Here is a 19560-nt window from a genome sequence, read left to right as displayed (position 1 = left end):
ACGAATTGGTTGCAATCTAGGGCGTCCATCAGCCAGCTGTCGGGGCCTTCGTTTGCAGTGTTGACGTGAACGAGAAACCTAAACTGGTATAGACTGGAACTATACAGTGTTTAGTATTCATCTTTATCCAGAGCGACTAAAAAAAAGTCCTTTGTTAAATACCCATAAAAAATATCCATAGCCAGTTTGTTGAGACTAAGACAGCTCATGTAGGGGAATCTGTCTATAGGACAACTACAGGGGTTGGACAATGAAACTGAAACACCTGTCATTTTAGTGTGGGAGGTTTCATGGCTAAATTGGAGCAGGCTGGTGGCCAATCTTCATTAATTACACATTGCACAAGTAAGAGTAGAGTGTGAAGATTCAATTAGCAGGGTAAGAGCACAGTTTTGCTCGAAATATTTCAATGCACACAAAATTATGGTTGACATAGCAGAGTTCAAAGGACAAATTGTTGGTGCACGTCTTTGCTGGCGCATCTGTGACCAAGACAGCAAGTCTTTATGATGCATCAAGAGCCACGGTATCCAGGGTAATGTCAGCATACCAGCAAGAAGGACGAACCACATCCAACAGGATTAACTGTGGACGCTGTAAGAAGAAGCTGTCTGAAAGGGATGTTCGGGTGCTAACCCAGATTGTGTCCAAAAAACATAAAACCATGGCTGATCAAATCACAACGGAATTCAATGTGCACCTCAACTCTCCTGTTTCCACCAGAACTGTCCGTCACCACAATAAATTATTGTGGTCTAAAACCAGGTGTTTCAGTTTCACTGTCCAACCCCTGTAGAAGTATCAAGTCAATTGTGGCCAACATCCTGTGACCACAGATAATATAGTATAGTATTGCTGCTGTGTCCGATCCTAGTGGAACTTCAGAGGAGCTGATAAAATGGACAATCGTGTAGAAAAAAGTGTAGAACCAAGAAAGCTATTCATATACTGTATATCAGAAGTTGCTAGGTAGAAGGACTGAAACACTGCCCTTACTTCAGCTTTACTTCTACTTTTAAAAAGTTGGAGAGCCGTGACTTTTAGACTTGTATCCCATGGCGCGTGAACAGAGGTCGGAATCAGAGCCATATCTGGTCGGAATGGGAGTCGCAGTTCCAAAGACGCGCCCTGCATTGGGTGCTTTTCAGGCGACTGCACTTACCCGTGTTAAATTCATATCATTTACGGTGCCGGCAGAGACTCCCGTGGTCCTTTTTCGTGCTCATTGTTCTTGTTCTCTCTTTATTTCCCTTTCTTTCTCTCCCTCTCTCACACTGCTAATGGAAGAGCGCGGTGTGTTACGGAGGTGATTGTGTCCTTCTGAAGCTCAGGGGATTGCACTTCAAGCCGCTACCACATCCGACATAATTACCTCGCCACGTTCCAGCTCATGCAGAGAAATACTCATAGCATTCATGGCCAAACGACCAGCAATTGCTATTTTATAAAAGGGAGAAAGGGACGGCTATAGTGTGCTGGAACTATATGAAGCCAGAGGGACTTTTAAAAGGTGTTACAGTGACTCTCTACTATCTAACTGTGACAAAAATCTGATTTGAGCTGAAAGTCTGGCAATCTTATGCTTTCATTTCATATCCTCTCATTTCATATCAATTAATTAGTTGATAGAGTCCAGTTGTGTGTAATTTAGTCCCAGTAATTTAGTAATAGTCTTCTGTGAAGGTCTCAGTGGTTTGGTAGAGAACAAACAGCATCATGAAGACCAAGGAACTCACCAGACAGGTAAGATATAAAGTTTAAAGAAGTTTAAAGCAGGGTTAGGTTATTCAAAAACATATCTCAAAAACTGAGAATTCCAAGGAGCACTGTTTAATCTGTCATCCAAAAAAATAGAAAAAGGATTTTACAACTGCAAACCTACCAAGACATGGCAATGGTCCACCCATACTGACAGATCAAGCAAGCAAAGAGAACACTGGTAAGAGAGACAGGAAAGAGGCCCATGATCACTCTGGAGGAGCTGCAGAAATCCACAGCTCAAGTGGGAGAATCCATAGGACAACTATAAGATGTGCACTCGTACAATCTGCAAATCTGGCCTTTATGGAAGAGTGGCAGGAAAAAAAAAAACATTGTGGAAAGAAAGACATAAGTTTTGCCACAAGAAGGAAGAAGCTGCTGTGGTCAGATGAGACCAAAGTTGAACCGTTTGGCTTAAATGCAAATATGTGGCAGAAAAGTAACACTGCATATCACCCTGCTGTGAAACATGGTGGTGGGAGCATCATGCTGAGGGGATGCTTTTCTTCAGCAGGGACAGGGAAGCTGGTCAGATTTGATTTGGGAAGATGGATGAAGCTAAATACAGGGCAATCCTGGAAGAAAACCTTTCTGGAGGCAGCAAAAGACTTGAGACTAGGAAGAAGATTTGCCTTCCAGCAAGACGATGACCCTAAACATACAGCACTACAGAGCTACAGTGGAATGGTTTAGATAAAAAAAATAGTCATGATTTAGAATGGCCTAGTCAAAGTCTTGACATAAATCCCATTGAGCTTCTGTGGCAAGACATCCAACACGCTCTCCATCCAACCTGGCTTCCTTGTTTTACAAGGAAGAATAGGCAAAAATATATCTCTAGTCTGTCAGTCTCAAGATGTGCAAGTTTTGAGTTTGTTTTTGGTTATGAAATAATCCCTAAGACACGTTTTTTTAAGAGTAACAGAACTTACAATACCTAACATCTAAGATGCTGAATTTAATCTGTACTGTTTTTTTTTGCAAGAAAGTCACTAAATGTTTAGATTCAAAGCTCACCAGGAAACCCCTGCATTTCCACAGTGCAAGCTAGCAGACCTCAGTAGAGCATTCCTGTAGAGCACTTTGATGGTTTATTGCTGACGAGTTCAGTCCAAACATCCAGTTAGCAACCGAACATCAAAACCCATCTGAGTTTTCAAACAGGCTTTAGCTTTAGCGTTTTTTTAGAGTAACCCCAGGCCTTTTTTCCGCTCGCGCCGCTAAAGCAAGGACAAACCTGGACAATCGAGGCGTATTGATTTCTGTGAGAGCTGCTACCTCGGCCTCCGGCCCATCCTTCTCACTCTACATTACTCTACGACTCGCCGCGCCAACAGCACTTGGCCCCTGAAACAGGAGTTTGAAGTGTCGCTTTATCGAGTTAGGTAATGTGCTTGAGCTTGAGCACATTACTGTCCACTGGTGCACTGGCGGCGTCCACTGGTCAGCAAGCAGGCAACAGTAATACGAAACGCTGCACCAGGTTTTGAGGGAAAGGTGTGAAAAGCTGTCTGTTGTTATTTAGTCTGCCTTTGGTGGCTTTTGAGATATCGAGAGGCTATGTTCACACAGCAAATGAAAGTGATCTGAATCTTGTGATCTTTTCAGATCGTATGGTACACAGATGTATTGTAATTGTGGCAGTGTGAATGGCAAAAAACACACTGAATTTTATATTTTCAAATCTGATTTGGACCACTTTAATTTGTTAATACATCAAGGAGAAGAGGAAAAAAACAGAGCGAGGAGAACAGAAAATGGACAACAGCTGTGAGGAAGGTGTCTCGGTTTAAATTAACATAAGAGGCTTGTATTAGTTATTGAGGTAATAAGATGCGGTAAAGTGTCACACAGGTGGTTTACTGGCCGTTAGGCATATCTTGGGCATGTTTTGGCACAACTCAAGCTGCTGTACCGCATGGTTAATTCTGCTTCTGTCTCTCTCTTGTTTTCTCACTCTGTCGTTCTCTTGCTCTGCCATTCTCTCTCTCACTCTCTCTCTCTCTCTCTCTCATTCTCTTGCACTTGCTCCTATTTTTCTCTCTCTTTCTCCCTCTTGTTCACTCTCTCTCGCTGTCTCTGTCTTGTTCTCTCTCTCTCTCTCTTTTTCTTTCTTTCTCATTCTTATTCTCATAGTGTCTCTTGTTCTCTCTCTCGCAGTCTCTCGTTTTTTTGTAATCTCTCTCATTCTCTCTCTCTCGTTTTCTCACTCATTTTCTTACCATCTCTCATTGTCTCTTTCTCTCCCCATTCCCATTTCTCCCTGCCTTCTCTCTCTTTTGCCCGGATCAGACTACACGATTTTAGCCCGATTTTGACCCGATTTTGTCGGCGCCGACACATTGCGTGCGTCGGATCCGAATTTCATTGTCGTGAGCGACAAAGGTCCGTGTAGTGTGACACAGTCAAAGAGCAGTAATATGAGGTGAGCAACACCGTCGGACCGTCCGACGGAAAGACTAGCATGTTAGATTTTTTTGTATTTTATTGCCTAGTTTGACATGCTGCTCCGCGACGAGCTCCCAGACTCTGACCAATAGGAAGACAGAGCGTTCTGTGGCGCACAGATGTAAACAGAAAATAAAGCAGGACGGTGCTCCTGCAGTTCGCTGGATCAGAGAAACAGAAGAATAATCTAATAATCATCTAATAATCTACTTCATCCATGAGATATTCTGTTTACAGGCACTGAAACCTAAGTAGCTCTTTACCATACCTTAAGTTCTCTCTGGAGTACAAAAAGAATGTAATGTCCATTTGGGACACCCAGGAACCCAGGAGCACACAGTTGCTTTTTCCCCTTTTTTTTTTTTAGTTTTTTTCAGCACAAAAGCGCTTCCATCACGCAAAGGGCTTCTGAAGCAGTGATTCTCAGATTCTATGCTTCTCCCCTGCGATGACCTACGAACTCACAAGACGACGCGGACGATGATTGGTCGGTAACTAATGTGTAGTGTTGCCAGTCCACCGAGAACGACGCAAAACAAAAATAACTGCTTAATCTGACATAGTGAACATTGTGAGGGACAAAAATGTCGTGGAGTCTGAGCTTGGCATTTCTTTCTCTCTCTTGTACTCTTTCTCTCTTGTTCTCTCTCTCTCTCTCACTCCCCCCCTTTCTTTTTCTCCCTCTCTCTCTTTCTCCTTCTCTTTCTTTCCCTCTTTCTCTCTCGTTCTCACTTGTTCTCTCTCTCGCCCCTCCCTTTTTTTCTCCCTCTCTCTCTTTCCCTCTCGTTCTCTCTTGTTCTCTCTCTCTCACACTCCCCCTCTCTCTTTCTCCTTTTCTCTCTCTTGCTGTCTCTCTCTTGTCCTCTCTCACCTCTCTCTTTCTTTCTCTTTTGCTCTCTCTCTCATTCTCTCCCTCTCGTTCTTGTAGTCTGTCTTGTTCTCCTTCTCTCTCTCTCCCCCGTCTCTTTCTCCCTCTCTCCTTCTCTTTATTTATCTTGTTCTTTCTCTCTCATTCTCTCATTCTTGTAGTCTCTCTCTCTCTCTCTCTTTCTATCTCTCTGTCTCGTTCTCTAAAAACAGTTATAGTTCTGATGTCTCCATGTTTGCAGTAGCTCTTGTTTCAGCACCATTAGCAGTGTCACAGTTGCTGTAGTAAGTTGCTGACAGCAAAAGCTGTCAGAAATGTGTGATGAGGCCAAAAAAACCTACCTATAGAGTAAGTACTGTATAGAAGCCATTACTCTTTTGACACCATTTATTAGAATATTTTCTCCTCCCAACTAATACTAATACTATTGATTTCAATGTAAAAGAAATATCATAAAGATTGCTGCTTTAACAAAGCTCCAGAATTAGTAAATGTGTCTGAACCAAATCCCTTTAGCACCATATTTGGACACCTCCTGGACTAGTTGAGCTCTGTTATCCTGCTAAAGAGCATCGTATCTACAATATCAGCTAGCACACTCTGGTCTTGTTCCCAGGGGTCTTAAACCCATGGGTCCTGGTCCCATTGTAAGCCCCCTCAAGCTGACTTTGAGCTTCTGTCACCTTGTCCATCTAGATTGCTGATATCCCCGCTGATCAACTCCTGGTAGCGGTGTTCCCTGGAATTCCCACAGCTGCAGAGCTCTTTATCCTGCCCAGCAAGAACCAGAGCGACGCCAGGAAAAGAAACGAGGAGGACCTGGAGCAGGTGAGACAAACACTTCCCAGATGATGAAGGATCAATGCAAAGTCTTAAATTCTTACCTTGGGTTTCTGGCAAGCACCGCTGACATTTTACCAAATCCTAGCATATGGCATGTGGAGTGATGCAATGCTGCCATTTTTTTTTTTTTTTTTTTTTTTATACCATTTTCACCATTTTTTTCCTGAGTGAGCTTCAGGTTGGTCCAGTCGTAAAGTATTTTTTTTATAGTACGCCAATATTATATTAATATAATATTATATTATATTTTATTTTATTTATTAATATTTATTAATATTCTTAAGCACATTTTTTTTTTGCTATTTATAAATTATATTTAAAGTAAATTTCATCATTTTTCTTTCTTTTGTTTAGATTATATTTGCTTACCTTTGTTTATATGTTTCGTTGTCTGCAGAATTTTATATTGTAAATCTTAATATTTTATTCTTTCTACCTAGATATAATATACCTATACCTAGATGTGATTTATTTTAGTTATTTTGTCTTTTTATTCTTATTTTATGTTTTGCCATTTAGCCCTTTTATTTTATGCGTTTCATTTATTTCATCCTTTTATTTGTTTTGTTACTGCTTTTTATTTTTGGCCTTTTACATTTTTATTTCATTTATTTTCTTCCTTTTATTTTTTATATATTTTTACTTATTATTATTATTATTATTATTATTATTATTATTATTATTATTATTATTATTATTATTATTTTTAGTTTCATCATTTACTTTTTTTATATAATTGTGGTTATTTTAGTCCTTTATTTTTTAAACTGTGTTTATATTTTATCATTCTGCATATTTATCTCTTTTTTTATTGCTCTACATTTTAGCTTTTAGTTTGCATATCCTTTTATTTTGATTTATTTTATTTTTTCTTAATTAAACCTGTTTAAGTCCCTTTAATTTTGTAAATGCTCGGCTGCATTTAAAATGAGGGTTACCCTCAATGTATCTAGCGAGTATAATAAAGGTTGATTGATTGATTGATTGATTGATATTTTGCACATTTAAATTTTGACCATTTAAATTGTGTAGTTTAAAAGTTAAAAAATTTAGCTTAGTAATATTATGTGAACAAACTGTCGTTCCCAGCATTTCACTGCAGGTTATACAGTGTATTACTATATATGTAACAAATAAATTTGAAATAAAAAATTTTAAGTAAAAAAAATGGAATATTACTACAATATTTACCCATATAGTTCTGGTATAATACATTGTAGTGTTATTTTAAATGGTATTTTTTAATAAAATAAAATGCTTTCACTGTTTTACACTATCACCGCATTTTATACAGTCAGTGTGAGTCAGATTTAACAGGCAGGTCGTTAATAACCCACTGTATCCATTTAAGGTTGAATGGCGGCTCTTATAACAATGCTTGAGTGGTGAGAGATAATTGGAACAGGGCAGTCTTTTGATTACATAATTATTATTATCCGTATTGCATAATCACTGTGTGGGGTGTAGGGTTATTTTTGCTTTTTAAATGGGTCATAACAAATTATTCCTGTATACTGGGTCAGACTGGTTTCTATTCAGATGAATTAATATCTGTGCTGGAGTGTATGGACGAAAAAAACTAAGCAATAATAGATATGAAATAGGTTTTAAGTTGTACACTATAATCATCTTTATATGTAACACTCTAATAATCTAACAATGTATAATAATAATAATAATAATAATAATAATAATAATAATAATAATAATAATAATAATAATAATAATAATAATCTAACAATGACACCATTATTGTAAATAAATCCAATAAGTCTCTGGAGTCTCTGGAGGCACATTTTACTATGCAGTGGCACGTGCACAGATATTATCTTAAAAGGATCATCAGAATAAACAAACTAATTATATTCAAATTCACATACAAAATCTAACTCAAGTAAGTTTTAAATCACAATTTAAACCCACAGACAACTCAAACTCACATCCAAAGTAAAAAAATAAATAAATAAATAAATAAATAAAATAAAATAAAACTCAAACTCAAGTACTCACAAATTCAAATTCATATACAGTTTCACTTATATAAATTTAAATTCACAAACTATTTTAATTCCACACATTCAAAATATACAAAGAACTTATGTAAACTGAAATTCTCAAATCTAGCCTTATATGCAAACTCACAAATATTAAACTTACTCTAAAAAACTAAAAAACACATTTAAAATCAGACTCAGACTTATAAAGCCAAAATGAAAAAATTCAAACCTCACAACCTCATATTCAAACTAAACATCACAAATCCAGACTCATAAACTCAACCTCACAAACTAACTCACATTCAATATCCAAACTCCAAATTTTAGCTAAAACCCAAAAATTAAACTCACAAACGCAAAATCATACTCAAAACTCAACCTCACACACCCAATCTCACACACTAACTCATACTCAAACTCAAACTCAGATCCAGCCTCCAATCTCCAAACTCATATTCACACACTTAACTTCACTCAAACTTAAAAAAAAAAGTCACCAACTTAAAATCACAAATTAAAACTCAAACTTATATCCAGCCTCCAAACTTCAACTCCAAACTCAAACTCAGACACTAACACTTACAAACTCAGTCATAAATTAAAACTCACATTCAAACACAAACTCAGATTCAGCCTCCAAACTCCAAACTCAAACTCACACACTAAAACTAAAAAACTCAGAATGATATTTCAAACTCCACCTCACACACCCAACCTCACAAAGTAACATATTCAAACTCAAACTCAGATTCAGCCTCTCTCAAGCCCAAACACTAAAACTCACAAACTCAAAATCACAAATGAAAACTGACATTCAAACTCAAACTCAGATCCAGCCTCCAATCTCCAAACTCACACTCTTAAACCCAAACATTAAAACTCACAAACTCAAAATCACAAATTAAAACTCAGATTCAAACTCAGATTCAGATCCAACCTCAAAATTTAAACTCACACTTACTCACTCAAACCTAAAAAGTTGAACTCACAAACTCAAAATCACAAATTAAAACTCATATATAAACTCAAACTCACACTCACAACACTTAAACATTAAAACTCACAAACTCAAAATCGCAAATTAACTTACATTCAAACTCAAATTTTAGTAACTCAATTTCACGAAAAAGAAAAACTTGTGTAATGTAATTAACAGTAAGATTCTTAAACTGCATCCAGCTTATTCTCTTTCCTCCAATACAAATATCTTAAGCTCTCTTTCTGTGCAACTTAATATAATGTAATAAATAATGTACATTAAACAGATTTAAGGCACATGTATTAGAATAGATTTGACCCTGTTATTCGAGTGCATCTTAAATGTATATAAAGCAAAAATATATTCTTGTGTTGATGTTCACTTTGACTTATTACTCCATGTGTGTGTGTGTGTTTAACAGATCTCAGAAATCCTGGACAGCGCACTGAACCAGAACTTGGTGGAGTTTGAGCTGAAACCAGGATCCAGAGTCATCGTTTACAACACGCAATTAACCTTAGGTAAGATTGCTTTCTAATGTCATTTTAGATCCACGGCCTGTTTTATATCCACACATTTCTCCATTTAAAAGATCAATTAAGGATAATGATAAGCATAAGCACGCCCTCTAAATCCCGGGTTGGGTTGTTGGATTTGGAACGTTTTTTTTTTTTTTTTTACGCTGCAGCTGAAAGATTTTTTTTTTTTTTCACGTTTCTATTTCACCATCTGTCGGCTATCTTTTCCAGTGCCTAATGGAGTTTCTACTGGCTGTAATTATGTTGATTATTTGGTCCTTGAGACCAGGGAGGCTTGTCAGCGCTGAGATTTGCTGGTGCCTTTGTTACGGAACACTACCATTGATTTGGAAAGCGATTTCATAACGTAATTGTATAATTGCCACTCCGCAATCAAGACTCAACATACCTCCAATTTTCTGCCCAAATACAACATTCCTCTAATTGAGAGAGTTGCATTTTTAATGCGTTGTTTGGGTGTTAAAGAAATCATTTTAAACACTGTTAACCATTAGAACAATTAGACGACAAGTTAATGTGTTTATTGTGCAGTACTACACAAATATAATCATGTAATTACATATATAAGTGCTTAGATATAAAAAAACATGTTTTTCTCAGTACAAGGCACACCATATTATAAAGCGCACTATCAATACCCATCTATTTTATGGTCTATTTTCAAACTCAAGGCACACCAAATTATATGGGTCATTATTTTTAAACTCAAACATTCGCTGGATGTTAATCTACACAGATTTCTCTCCTGAAAACTGTGTTTATTTGGGTGATTAAAGCGCTACCGTTTATCTACAGTAAGCTTAGATTTCCAGATTTCCACTAAGGCTAGCCAGACAGCACTAAACTGAGGAACTTTATATATTAGCTAACGGTTCCTGCAACATAGCTTGTTTTAACATCCAACATAAATGTGAACGGTCAAATGTGAACGAAAATCATGCGTCTTTTTACTTTTACGCATTAGCATTAGTGCTACTTGCTTCACTCTCGTTCACATTGCACACAGATACAGCTCACTTACATTTGTGAATGTGAACCGTCAAGATAGCCATCTGTCTGATCTGAGTAAAAAAATCAGATTTGAGCTTCAGATGTGGCATGTAATGTGAACATAGCCTTAGTTGAGTCAATCTTGCCATAATATAATAAGTTCAGCACAGCTGTTAACTGAAAGCTGAACGTTTGTTCAGAGCGGGTCTTTGTACTGAGTGGGTCAACCCGAGTAGGATGGGTTCCTCTGACTGAGTCTTGGTTCCTTCCAAGGTTTCTTCCTCTTAAAGGGAGTTTTTCCTTGCCACTGTGTCACCATAACAATTGGCATCTCTGTGGTGCTGCTCATAAGAGGCGTGGACCTGTTTTACCTGTAAAGCGGCTTTGTGACAACCTTTGTTGTAAAAAGCGCTATATAAATAAAATAAAATAAATTGAACATTTCAGCTCTATCTAAGCAAGAGGTTCCTACTTTGAAGAATCTAAAATATAGAACATATTCTGGTTTGATTTTCATTCATTTTTTTTCTCTATTAAAAAATAATTACATATGTTTTTCTTCATAGTTTGAATTAATTTATTATTAACTTAGAACCTTTTTTAATAAAGAGAAAACACTAAATTTAAGGTGCAAATTTTATTTCTGTCAAATCTTTATAGGAAGTGGAGAACATTTTCTATTGGCTCATTTATTGTAGTCTTTAACACAATGTAAAGAACAAAAACAGCCAAAATGGAAACTGCTTGACACTTTTTTTTTTATGTATATTTTTTATAAAACATGTAAAATAGCCCAAAGGAAAATAAATTCTCACCACTTTTTCACCCCTTCAGGCAATAAAAAAAGGAAGCTTGTCAAATGCACTGACCGGTCCCTGTAAAACTGCCCTTTAGTAGGGATCCACAATGACTTGCGGTAACCACAGCAGCCCCTAGTATCTGTCTGACCTCTCCACACTGTACGGCGGCATGCGGTTCTGCATGAATCTGCTGCTACGTTCATCTGAGTGGCCTGAGCGGCTGGACTCCCGTCCATTTTCCAGCCTTGAAAGGTCCGAAAAGCCTTCAAGCTGCTCAAGAAAAGGTCAGCAGCTTCACGGGCTGCCTCTCAGAAAGACTGGAGAAAAAAAAAAAAAAAAAACAGCAGCGTCTTCTTGATGGCAGTGGTGATTCAGGAGCATCTGAGCACAACTACAGCTCCTTTGGGACTCAGATGTGAATTGGATAAGAGCATCTTTTTTTTCCCCCAAAATTTGAGTCCATCTAGGGTCAGCTTTGGTCCGAGATTGTGGATTGAAAATCACTGCATGGGCGCAGGAACACTTCCGGGAATCATTGTCTGGGAACACTACTTTTTAACTGCTAGAAAAGTTGTATCATGCAAAGAAGAAGCCATATATCTTCTGTCCTCTGTTCAACATCTGTTACTTAGTACACCAGTGACGACTTTCTTCTTCAGTACATTCTATACAGTTGTACTGGCTCTTAACTATATTTAATCAATGGCTCTGACTGATTTTCTACATAATCCATGTATCAGGACACGCCTGAGCAATAAAACACACCTAGCGGCCACATGAGATTAAACAATACTTTTGCTCATAAGAAAAATAGGAGGGTTCAGATGCTAAATGATTGATCTTTTGACTCATTTTTGTCTTTTAAAATCAAATCCAAATGTTTTCAGTCCACAGTAGAAATATATGGATTGACCTCACTGTTCCAATACGTTTGGAGGTGATTGTATGTTTAAAAAAGTGGAAAAATACTGTCTATTATAGTATTAGCATAATGTAGTATTAGCATAATAAAAGCATAATGCTTTTAATGCTATGGAACATTTGACAAAATGTGTTTTTATGAGTCTAAGTGAGTCACTTCTAAGGACTAAAACTTTTTTCATAGAATACTAGGGAAAAGAAAGTTTGAGTAAAATTTGAGTAAAATGAACATTGTTGTTTTATTTTACAAACTACTGATAACATTTCTCCCAAATTCCCAAACATTTTGAGCATTTATTTGCAGAAAATGAGAAATGGCTGAAATAACAAAAGAAGATGCAGAGCTTTCAGACCTCAAATAATGCAAAAAAAAAAAAAAAAAAACAGTTCATATTCATAAAGTTTTAAGAAATCAGAAAGTTTTAAGAGGTCAGAAATCAATATTTGGTGGATTAATCACAGGTTTTTGTGCATCTTGGCATGTTCTCCTCCACCAGTCTTACCCACTGCTTTTGGATAACTTCATGCCTTATACTCCTGGTGCAAAAATTCAAAGCAGTTCAGCTTGGTTTGATGGCTTGTGATCATCTTTCTCTTGATTATTATATTCCAGAGGTTTTCATTTAGGTAAAATCAAAGAAACTCATCATTTTTAAGTGGTCTCTTACTTTTTTCCAGAGCTGTATACATACTCAGATACAATTATAGTGAACCAAAACTAGCACTTCCATGGCATCATTTCAAAAAACTTTTTTTTTTAAGCATTTCTCACATAGGGTTTATGCTGCGTAGCCAGGTGCGGATCAGTGACAAGGTCAACTGCTAATGAAATCTGGCTTTGAGGTTGTAAATCACGCTTAAGGTGATGTATCAGACTAAAAATCTAATTTGCACCGTTTTCCCTTTCCCTCAAATGACACTCAGGACATGTTTTGTATTCAGGGTTGGCTTCTTTGCGACGGAGTTATCAGGCTAATGCAACGTGTATCAGAAACTTACTCTACAAAAAGTTTTTTTACAAAAACAAAATCTTTTGAAAGAAACTAGAATGCAAAGTATAAAATAAAATATGTATAATATGATATTTCTATATATATAATTACCTCTCAGTTAATTACCAGATGTATTTTTTTTTACATCTGTCTGTCTCTCTCTCTGTCTATCTATCTATCTGTCTGTCTGTCTATGTATCTATCTATCAAGAAACAAGAATTTCATACAAAAACAGTGGCAACAAAAAGTAATTTGAAACTTTTAATATGTCATGTTTTTTCTGCAGATTTCTCATGAAATGTGATCTGATCTTCAACCAAGTCAAGAAAATAACAAACACAATGCAACTAAAATACAATAATAACAGAAAAAAAAAATCAGTTTTTGCCTCTTTGCACTGGAGTTATCAGACTAATGCAACGTGTATCAGAAACTTACTCCACAAATACTACATTTTATAGAAACTAGAATACAAAGTAGAAAAACATATATCATTTTCTGTAATTAGGTCCCAGTTATTTACCAGATTATTTTTTAAATCTGTCCTTCCATCCATCCATCCATCCATCCATTCATCCATCCAAAGCTTATTTTGCCAGCCGTTTTATTGCAAGAAACAAAAATTGCCTACAAATAAAAAGTATGTGAAACTTTTGGAATTGCATGGTTTCCTGCACAAAGGTGTCATAAAATGTGATCTGATCTTCATCCAAATCTAAAGAATTGACCAATGTACAGTACAGGCCAAAAGTTTGGACACACCTTCTCTTTTTCAGAACAACATTTAAAGAACTGCAGATCTCACTTGCCTCTCGCTGTATATATATATATATATATATATATATATATATATATATATATATATATATATATATATATATAAAAGCTTGTTTTGCCAATTTCGCCTCCTCTAAACAAACTAAAATTGCATACAAAATGTTAAAAAAATGTATCATCACAACTGACATGTTCTCTCTCTCTCTCTCTCTCTCTCTCTCTCTCTCTCTCTCTCAGCTCCGTTGGTGGACTCCATCCCCAGACACAGCAGTTCTGCCATGCTGATGCTCCTCTCTGTGGTGTTCCTGGGTTTAGCAGTCTTTCTCATCTACAAATTCAAGAGGTGAAACAGCACACACACACACACACACACACACACACACACAAATCTCTAGCCCACAAGCTCAAGCGACTCGGCTCTGCTGGCATGGAGCCACCAGCATAGATGCCTTGAGGATCCTCCAGGATCTTTTGGCTTTGCAGCTGTCCTTCTTCTAAGCCTCTGAATGTCTTTAATGTTGTTAGTTTCTAATTTGGTTTCCAGCACTCTCTGACTTGCCCTGGTGTTACTGCAGGCAGTTTCAGACTCATTTTTAAAAAACATTAAAAAAAATTCTCTTTTCATTTAAACCTCTAGTCCACACAAGAATGTTCTTATTCAGATTATTCAACGTTTTATGTCAGTTTTCAATAGTTATATGTTTAGATGATTTGGTCCGGAGGTTAAAGGGCTTCTTTACCTGCTGATTTATTATTGGATATTTCCATTCCAGCTGCAGAAGTTGTATGGACGTAGCATTGTAGCATTGTCCTGCTGGGATCTGTTCATCAACAAACTGTTCACCTGTTCAACTGCCACTGGCCACAGTTCCTCCACACATGGTCCTGTTGTTTTGTTTGTCTCTATTGAGCTTGCCTTTACAGTTTTTCCTCAGTCGATTTGGTACATTTTTCAGAACAGAATTGAAGTTCTCAAAACTGTTCATTCAATCTCCACTTCTCCGTGTCACTTGTGCACATCATAATTGAACTTCTCATTGTTTTCCTCATATTGCAAATGCGTTTGTCATTCATGCAAATGGTCATGTACAATTTTCAGCTGTTTTTTGCATTATCCATTGCTTATGTTGTGCTCATCAAAATGGGATGTACTGATTATTTGTTGAATTGTCTTCCCCTTCAAAACAACGAGGCTTTAGGTCATTGCCTGGGTCATTACATGCAAAAGTGCTGAACAGGTTATCATAATCTCCCAGGCATAACTTATACATTTCTATGAAACATTTTTGGTACATTTTGGTAATTTATCCTAAATGAATGAAATTGTCCTCAGGTGTATCTTCCCTTTCAGTTAATTAGGGAAATTTGTACATTTGCCAGAAGATTCTTGTTACGTGTGGCCCAACGGAGAGGAGAGTCAGGATGCATAAAAAAGCACTATAATTCCTTAAGTTGTTGTCTCAGGTTGTTTCGAATGTTTAGAGTAAGGTTCTAATTTTGTAGTTTTTTCTTTGTGTTATGTATAATGTACAAGAGAGAATGGGGCAAGGTCCCTTTAAGAGAATGACATTCTTTGTTAGTAATTAGCAATCAGTGCAGCTCTCAGCCAATAGGATCACTGGAGTGATTAAGAGGCTGTGGAGAGGCTTGAGCAACTAATTGCTTTAGTGCTCTGCTGCTGAAAGGACTGTACAGACCCTTTGTTTGATGTTCCTCTCTCACTGCGTGCGTTTGTGACAAAAAGTAAGTTAATTTCCTTTATTAAAACTGTTTAGAGGTTTGTTATATTGTTTACTGAAGATATGTATTCCTGTTATTGTTTCAGACCACACATACACTTGTACAACAGATTTGTAAAGTAAACCCAGTAAACCCCATTAAAGATGTGCCATGTCATGTTCTGACCGACACACCATGGCGACGACCATTTTTCCTGAACCAGAGTCTCAGTAACATATAAAGTGCTGCCAAACAGTTGGCTGTCCTTTCTGATTTTCTGTCTGATTTTTTTGTCAACAAATTGCAGTGCAAATAATACAGTAAAAGAATATTACTTGTCTCCCACATACAGTCATGATTAACTATGTTTTGTGTAAGTTTGTATTTTGTGTGTAACACATAAAGTTTTAATTTACTTGATTCGAATCAAAAGCTTGTTTCCATCAGAATATACTTACACTGTGCACTGCTGACAACATGACTAAGTATTTTGACTGCCTTGTTCATAGGCAGTGACACACAGACTAGGCATTCTGATGGCACTAACAAGTTGATTGACATAAATATTTGCTTTTGATGCAAAAAAAAAAAAAAAAGAATTACGAGGGAGTTACGAGCTTTTGCAGGTATTTCATTGAGCTTTGCTGTTTGCACTAACTGTTTTGAGAAATGCACTTCTTGTGATGCCAATATAAATCATGATGTGAAAAATGTACCAAATTGACTGAGCTAGATGTTCCTTCCAAGTAGGAAAAGTGTAAAATGTTAGTCCTTCAGTGGAACCTGCTAGAAAATCAAGTTTACAGGACCAATAAGGATTATATCAGTTACTATGATCAGAAAACAAAAGTTTAGGCCATAGTCTGTGTATAGCTGGACAGAGCATCGTCTCTCAAAAGTGAAGCCACCACAGGTCGCTTCATTACCATAGGTTTCAATGGCAAAACAGACAACTTTCAATCAAGTTTTTTTCCAATATTCTGTAATTCTACCTCCATTATTTAAATGCAACAGCTAGTGTAACCTCTGCTTATATTGTTACATTTTATATCCCCACAGAACTCTTTTTTAGAAGGTTATTCAGCTCTATTCAGAAAAGGTGTGGTTATTGTAAAAGGACTGGTTATGGGTGGGACCAATAGCAGACCGTCAGCTCCGCTCCGCTCTGCTGGCTGTGACCTCGAGGCAGCCCTCAGGGGCGGGGTTATTTAAATGAGTAGGCTGTCTCTCCACAGTCTCTCTCCCTCCTCTGGTCTCTACTGCGCAGAATCGGGTGTCAGGATCGCCAACATGGCGGAAGATTTTGGCTTCATTTTCATTGAATGAATGGGAACGGTGACACGGCGTCCATCTTTTTTTACAGTCTCTGGTTTAGGCACTGGCAGTTCCTGACAGCAGAGGTTCAGCCAGTGGTATGTTCTTATTTGAGCTGTGTGGTATCCAGTGATGGGAATATTGGCATTACAATAAACTGCGTTACTAATGCCGTTACTTTTTCCAGCAAGAAATAATCTAACTAATTACTCTGACTGTAACTATAACGCCGTTACCATTTCCGACACCTCGTTACTACACGTTACTTTAGCCGCTCAATGAACTCTTTTTTTACTTTGTGCAAAGGCGCAAGTGTGTGTGTGTGAGTCACAAGGGAGGGGAGGATGAGATGCTGCCTAACCCTGCCTTCACACTGGAACGCAACGAGTCGCTTGAGTCGCCCCACGTTTGTCGCTTGTGGGCGTGACAAGCTCAATGCTAGAGTGCATCATGGTCCAGCCTCCGACAAGAAAAAAGGCACAAAAAAGGAATCGCTTGGCCACTTTATTCTATAGCTATAACTCCCGAGCTTGCTAGACTCTTGGCCGTTTCTGTGATTTACCTGCGCTGGAAGCTCAGCCGTTCCCACAGAACAACGTGGGTCCACCCCATTCAACAGAATGAACAGCAAAAGGAACCAAAAGTTCAGAGAGCAGATGCTTGAGGACCTCGAACCGCCTTGTTTGTGATAGGTCTAACGAAAAGCTAGAAGCCAATCGGGTTAGAATGTCGCTTCACCGCATCATAATTAATTTGCATAAAGTTGAGAAAATTTTAACTCCGTGTCGCTTGTCGCTCTTCCGCTTTGTCCCCTTTCGCGTGTCGCGGCGATAAGTTGTGCCCTGCCATAGTAAATGAATGGTCGCCTGTCATGTTGTTGCTTTCCAGTGTGAACGCAGGGTTAGCAATGATTGTTGTCTTTGCTGTCGCGCACTCTACTCATCTGGCTTATGATACACGCCAGATGGGGGGCAGGGTTCGGGGGCGAGTAACACAAAAGTAACGCTATAGTTACTTATACTGGTAACTAGTTACTTTTATAGTGGAGTAACTCAGTTAGTAACTTAGTTACTTTTTGGAGAAGTAACCAGTAACTATAACTAATTACTTTTTCAAAGTAACGTGACCAACACTGATGGTATCTGACAATAATCTGTGTGAGGGTCAGTCTCCAAATCTGTCCCCCGCAGATCATTTCCTTAGTCCCATTTCCACGCTCAGGTTTGCCTGCGCTAAAAAAAAAAACAGGTACGAAACAAGTACTTTTTGGTACTCAAAGGTACACTTTTCCTAATTGTATCCTCAAAGGTACAATATTGGTCTTTACAGGGTCAGATTTGTTCTCTCTGAAGTACAACGTCTTTCCGAACAGCAATAAGTACAAATTTGTACCATTTAATCAGCTAAAAGTTACATTCGGTATTCTGCATCACTGTACTAATAAACTATATATATTTGTAATTGCACATTTTTTTATTTGAAAGCCAGACAATTTTGGATCATCAAGTTCTATTCAGTTGATGATAATGTTTATAATCTTTATAATCTTTACTAGCACAAAAATACATGAGTACAAAAAAAGGACTTTCACTAAAAGTTACTTTTTTGTACCTCAATATAAGGTACAGCCCCAGCGACAAGCTTTGTATCTGTACTTTTTTTTGTTTTTCTTAGTGTGTGGTATAGAACACAACAGCACCCAAACACAATGTGCAACAGCCATGAATGCAAATGAGCAAGCTGGCTATTTTTTGCTGTACAGGTAATCACTGAGCTTCAGTAAGGTTCACTCACTATAGCTCAATAATTTACCACCACCACTATAGTGTAGTAGAGATGAGCATTTTAGACATTGAAGCAAATATCTTCACTGATGAGCTACAGTGTAAGGCTTGTCATCGCAAGCCACTATGTGTCAATCTGGCAACCCGCACGAGCATCGTGTCTGGAAAGGAGAGGAAGGGAAGAAAAAAAACAGATAATGGTTGATGAAAGTTTTTAAAAGCTGGACCCTTTGCTGGACAAGCTATAATAAGCTTGTCAACCAGCTGGAGCTTGAAATTTTATTTGTATCTCTATTTTTCAGCAGGGTTTCCTTCAGAGACCTTTATTCATTTCAGAGGTTCATGCTAAATGTATGAATCAAATTAATCAATAATACAAACATTAATGTTCATTACTGGCCCCTGTGAAGACTCCACTAAATGTAGATGGACGGGTTTAGTATGCACACTGCGAACGCATGGAAGAAAGCACCATTTCAAACAAACTGGCGAAAAAAAAAATATCATTAAATAGTTTAATATGCAGCAGGGGTATCTCTGCTGGAAAACTGTTAGTAAGTCTTTGAATAATTTATTTGCGCTCAAAATAATTTACATGGCAACGTTTCGGGGAAATGTTGAAGCAATCATCAATAATGGATATGGACTTTTCCCATTAATTTAAAGAGGAATCATATTTATTGAAATGTCACACTTGGCAAAACAAAGCAATTAAATCAGGAAATTAATAGTAATTTGAAGTAAATTGAAGAAGGTAATTTAAAAACATGTAGTTGGAGTCATAAATGTAAATGGGGGGCCCAAAGATAATTTTGTCTTTGTGTTTT

General features: G+C 37.4%; 1 protein-coding gene across 1 annotated transcript in view; it reads left to right on the top strand.

The window, feature by feature from the left end:
• Positions 1-19560, top strand: part of sorcs3 (sortilin related VPS10 domain containing receptor 3) — a 469314-nt gene that overhangs the window by 437031 nt on the left and 12723 nt on the right. The window contains exons 23-25 of the mRNA XM_049469785.1: positions 5774-5905; positions 9318-9417; positions 14154-14259. Coding sequence (XP_049325742.1) covers positions 5774-5905; positions 9318-9417; positions 14154-14259 — 338 coding nt within the window. The remainder of the gene's footprint in view (positions 1-5773; positions 5906-9317; positions 9418-14153; positions 14260-19560) is intronic.

Source organism: Astyanax mexicanus, chromosome 21, assembly GCF_023375975.1.
Source record: "Astyanax mexicanus isolate ESR-SI-001 chromosome 21, AstMex3_surface, whole genome shotgun sequence".
Taxonomy (NCBI): domain Eukaryota; kingdom Metazoa; phylum Chordata; class Actinopteri; order Characiformes; family Acestrorhamphidae; genus Astyanax; species Astyanax mexicanus.
The sequence above is the reverse complement of the archived record's forward strand: the minus strand, read 5'-3'. Positions and strand labels throughout refer to the sequence as shown.